The sequence below is a fragment of the Stegastes partitus genome, unplaced genomic scaffold (assembly GCF_000690725.1).
Source record: "Stegastes partitus isolate 25-593 unplaced genomic scaffold, Stegastes_partitus-1.0.2 Scaffold2049, whole genome shotgun sequence".
Taxonomy (NCBI): Eukaryota; Metazoa; Chordata; class Actinopteri; family Pomacentridae; genus Stegastes; species Stegastes partitus.
Window position 1 is genome coordinate 47,018 of NW_007579780.1, and position 2,266 is coordinate 49,283.

A 2,266-nucleotide genomic window follows, 5' to 3' on the forward strand; every position below is an offset into this window, starting at 1 on the left:
ACAGATTGGCTACGTTCACACTGCAGGACTTGATGCTCAATGAGGATTTCTTTGTGACTTCCTTCACGTTTCCAGTTCAATGTGACTTGTATGTGATCTGCTGTGTGAACTCCATACGACCCAAAAGTGTCCCGCATGCGCAGAAGAGGACACGACGACGTCACACGCAGCGAGCGTGCTCAGTGTTTACAGGAAGTAAACATGGATGGTAACGGTGGAGCGTATCTGCCACTGTAATGTTTTTCTTTCTTCACTTCCTTCTCTGGTTCTGAGCCGTTTATTTATTGATCCAGGAGGTTGGATTTTCCTCTCAGACTCTCTCGTTGTCTCCATTTTGTCGTTTTGTGTCGTTGGTGCTCTTTCAGGCGGTTCTGTTTTAACACACTGTAGATTTTTCCTCTTACAAAATCGATGCTCTGAGGAAACACTGGCTGCAGTTCAGCCGGAGAACTCAGCAACAAAACTGAAATACTTCAACTTTGGTAAGTTCAGCTAAAGACTGCTGTGTGAAATGAGAGAAGAAAGACGTTGTGCTAAGCTAGCGCTCTGCCATCTGAGCTAATCCCCTCATGTCTCAGCTCTCTGGTCGTCTCCTCTCTGTGGACTCGCTGCATCTAAAAGCTTCATTCTTGCTGCAGCCAAGTCAGTCATGGAGGATCCGGTGTGTCGAGGTGCTCAGAATCCTTCGTTTCTTACAGAATCTGGTGCTAAATGGTGGATTTTTGGAGTCATGTAGAGTACAGGGAGTTCCTGACAGGACCACATGTGACTGAGTTCAGGCTGTTCTGGTTCTGATAAATGCTGCGAATGTGGTGATTTTGTAAAGAGAACATGTCTGTCAAAGCAGCGTTTGAGATTCAGAGACTTAAATGAAACCGTTTATCTGAAGACTGAAGAAGTCTGTGTTTGGTGGCAGCGTCTGAACTGGTGATGAGGAAACCGTCCACACGCTGTCCATCCCGGTGTCCAGTCATATCTGTACGTCTTTATATACTTTGTTCTGCTCACTTGGAGCGACTGGAGCTCGTTGCTCCTCGTGTCCGGACCAGGAGGCTAAACCCTCCGGCTCGCCAGCAGCAGTTGCTCCAGAACACTTGTTGTGTTCAGACGTGTTGTTCTTCATACATCTGCTCATGTCAGGGCCGGAGTTCTGCACCGAGGGGCTAAAATCACGTGTCGCGGAGGAACAACTGCCCCGACAGCTGACCGCTCTGTTGGGTTCAGTGTGTGAGGGACGGTCTGCGACTGTAAAAGGTCCGACTCACTCATAAAGTGTTCACTCCTGGAGCCTGGTGGCTGCTGGCCGTGGGTTTAGCTCAATAACTGTCAGGAGGCCTCAGACGTCTGGTCCTCAGCTGAAGGTTCTCCTCACACGTCTGTGTTTGCGTCTCAGCTCTGGGGGACTTCGACGAACCTCAGCGTTCCTCCGTCACCATGTTCGGAGTTCTGACCATCGCCGTGAGGATCTACCAGGACCGGTGGGGCTACGGGATCTACTCCGGACCCATCGGATCCGCCGTCTTCATCATCACCGTCAAATGGGTCAGTGGTGGATGATGGAGAAAAACGTACATACGGTCGAGGTTCTACCTGTTAAAATCCCTCAAAAGACCCTTCATGTGACCAAAAACAACACAAACAGGCCAAAACTGTAACGAATCCTCACAATGTAACGGTAGCATTATGACTGTTTCATCATTTAAAGAGATTTTACTGCGTTAAGTTATATATTTATTTCATATTTCAACATATTTGGTATCAGCTGTTGGTGTCGCCGGAGGAAGGAGCAATAGGAAAATTAAAAATAAATTAAAACAACTGTAGAAAGAAAAAAAATAAATCAAAGAAACAATAATAATAATAAATAAATGAATAAATAAGATAACAAATTAGTACATTAATATAAACAGCTCCTTTTTTATGGGTTTTTGTTGTTTTTTTGGGGGTTTTTTTATAAAAAAAATTCAGACATTTCCACTGCCACATTTTCAGTTTTTAACACGTTCTTTTTTTTCTTCAGTGCACTGTAAAAAAAATTAAATAAATAAAATAAATTTGAACAATTTACTATTATTTAACAGATTTTCTAGAATTTGTTTTATGACAGATAATATTAAGTAAAATCTCAGAGAAATACGTGTTTATTTACTGCAAAACAAAACAAAACAAAACAACAAACAGACCAAAACTGCAATTAATTCTCACAATTTATTGCTTTACAGTTTTTCCAGATGTGTAACGTTTTGACTATTTCATCATTTTAAAG

The 2,266-nt window shown here is 42.9% G+C and overlaps 1 protein-coding gene across 1 annotated transcript in view; it reads left to right on the forward strand.

Moving 5' to 3' along the window:
* Window positions 1-2,266, forward strand: part of mymk (myomaker, myoblast fusion factor) — an 11,614-nt gene that overhangs the window by 1,870 nt on the left and 7,478 nt on the right. Inside the window, exons 2-3 of the mRNA XM_008303669.1 lie at window positions 1,362-1,542; window positions 1,611-1,651. Of these exons, the coding sequence (XP_008301891.1) occupies window positions 1,362-1,542; window positions 1,611-1,651 (222 nt within the window). The remainder of the gene's footprint in view (window positions 1-1,361; window positions 1,543-1,610; window positions 1,652-2,266) is intronic.